Source organism: Cariama cristata, unplaced genomic scaffold (assembly GCF_000690535.1).
Source record: "Cariama cristata isolate BGI_N322 unplaced genomic scaffold, ASM69053v1 scaffold24518, whole genome shotgun sequence".
NCBI classification, from domain to species: domain Eukaryota; kingdom Metazoa; phylum Chordata; class Aves; order Cariamiformes; family Cariamidae; genus Cariama; species Cariama cristata.
In genome coordinates this window covers 1-1,157 of record NW_009631987.1, presented here as the reverse complement: position 1 = coordinate 1,157, position 1,157 = coordinate 1, and the positions used below count along the sequence as shown (strand labels likewise).

The following is a 1,157-nucleotide window of genomic DNA, read 5'->3' as shown; positions in this document are numbered from 1 at the left end:
GGATCAACACGTTCTCGTACACATCCTGCGGCAGCCTCCCGATGAATACCTCTGTGCCGGCCGGTGGGGGGTCGCCCACCCAGCCTGCGGGCACACAGCAACACGGTGCACATGGGTGAGACCCACCTCGCCTCTGTGCCGTGTTCCCAGGGTACCACGGCGCAGAGATGCTCTTCTCACATACCTGGGGGGGGGCCACCATATCGCCTCTGCCCGTTGATCTGCACCAGGTTGATGCCGGTTTCTTTTGCCCAGGCAAGCAGGGCCATCTTATTGGCCTGGTTAATACTGCTGGTCCACATCTGAGGAGGGAGATGCTGTTGGCACTTGTCTGGGCAAAGCTTCCAACCTCCCAACTAGGGGCATCTCAACCCCATGAAGTAACTACAGGGCCTAACACCAGCCAGCAGATGGAGGAGCAAACGCTGAACCCCTCGGCCCTCAGGAAACCTGAGGAGGCTCTCAACGCTGCACATCCAACACATGCCCCCCTCTCCAAGTCTGCTCCACGTGACCAAGTCCAACAACTTTGGCAGAGCACAAGAACACAACAGTTCCCCCAGGGCTCCCTACAAGGGCTTTGAAAGCCAAGACAAAGGCAGAGCTGGCTGGCGCTGCAAGAGCGGGTGGAGCATAGAGCCAAGGCGACCCATCACATCACGAAATCCCAGGCAGGCTGCGACCTCAAGACAACCAGCTCTCTTCTACCACCATCTGGCTTCTGAGGACATCGTGGTAGGTCTGGAGACACCATCCATGTGGCAACATCATCAGATTTTAGCTAAGTACTGTGAAGTCTCATTAGGGCCTCTGAAACAGTACGCTGAGTGGGACTAACCTTAGCTCAGGCTGCAATGCAGCTTAGCTGCACCCTCACCTTGTGCATCACCAGGTGGTGGCACCTTTCTATCCCCAAGGGGTTTCACCTTTCCCGAAGACCAGAAAACACCTTGGGATGAAGGGGGAGACCCATATAGATGAAATCTCTGCCGAGAAGGTGCAGAAAGACCTGCCACCTTTTCCGCCACCCCTACAAACCCCCCTGCCATAGCTCTGCAGCTCCCAGGGCTGGGCCCCAGCACAGGGCACCTCCTTGCCCCCCGGAACGGGGCGGGGTGCGGGGCAGGGAGGTGCCAGGGTTCTTGGGAAAGGCAGAA

At 58.0% G+C, this 1,157-nt stretch overlaps 1 protein-coding gene across 1 annotated transcript in view; it reads right to left on the bottom strand.

Annotated features, from left to right (window-relative positions):
• The window catches only part of DND1 (DND microRNA-mediated repression inhibitor 1), a 1,942-nt gene extending 1,640 nt beyond the window's left edge, over positions 1-302 (bottom strand). The window contains exons 1-2 of the mRNA XM_009706183.1: positions 185-302; positions 1-84 (exon numbers count right to left, since the gene is read on the bottom strand). The exon at positions 1-84 is cut by the window's left edge and continues 366 nt beyond it. Coding sequence (XP_009704485.1) covers positions 1-84; positions 185-302 — 202 coding nt within the window. The remainder of the gene's footprint in view (positions 85-184) is intronic.
• Positions 303-1,157: the final 855 nt, after the last annotated feature.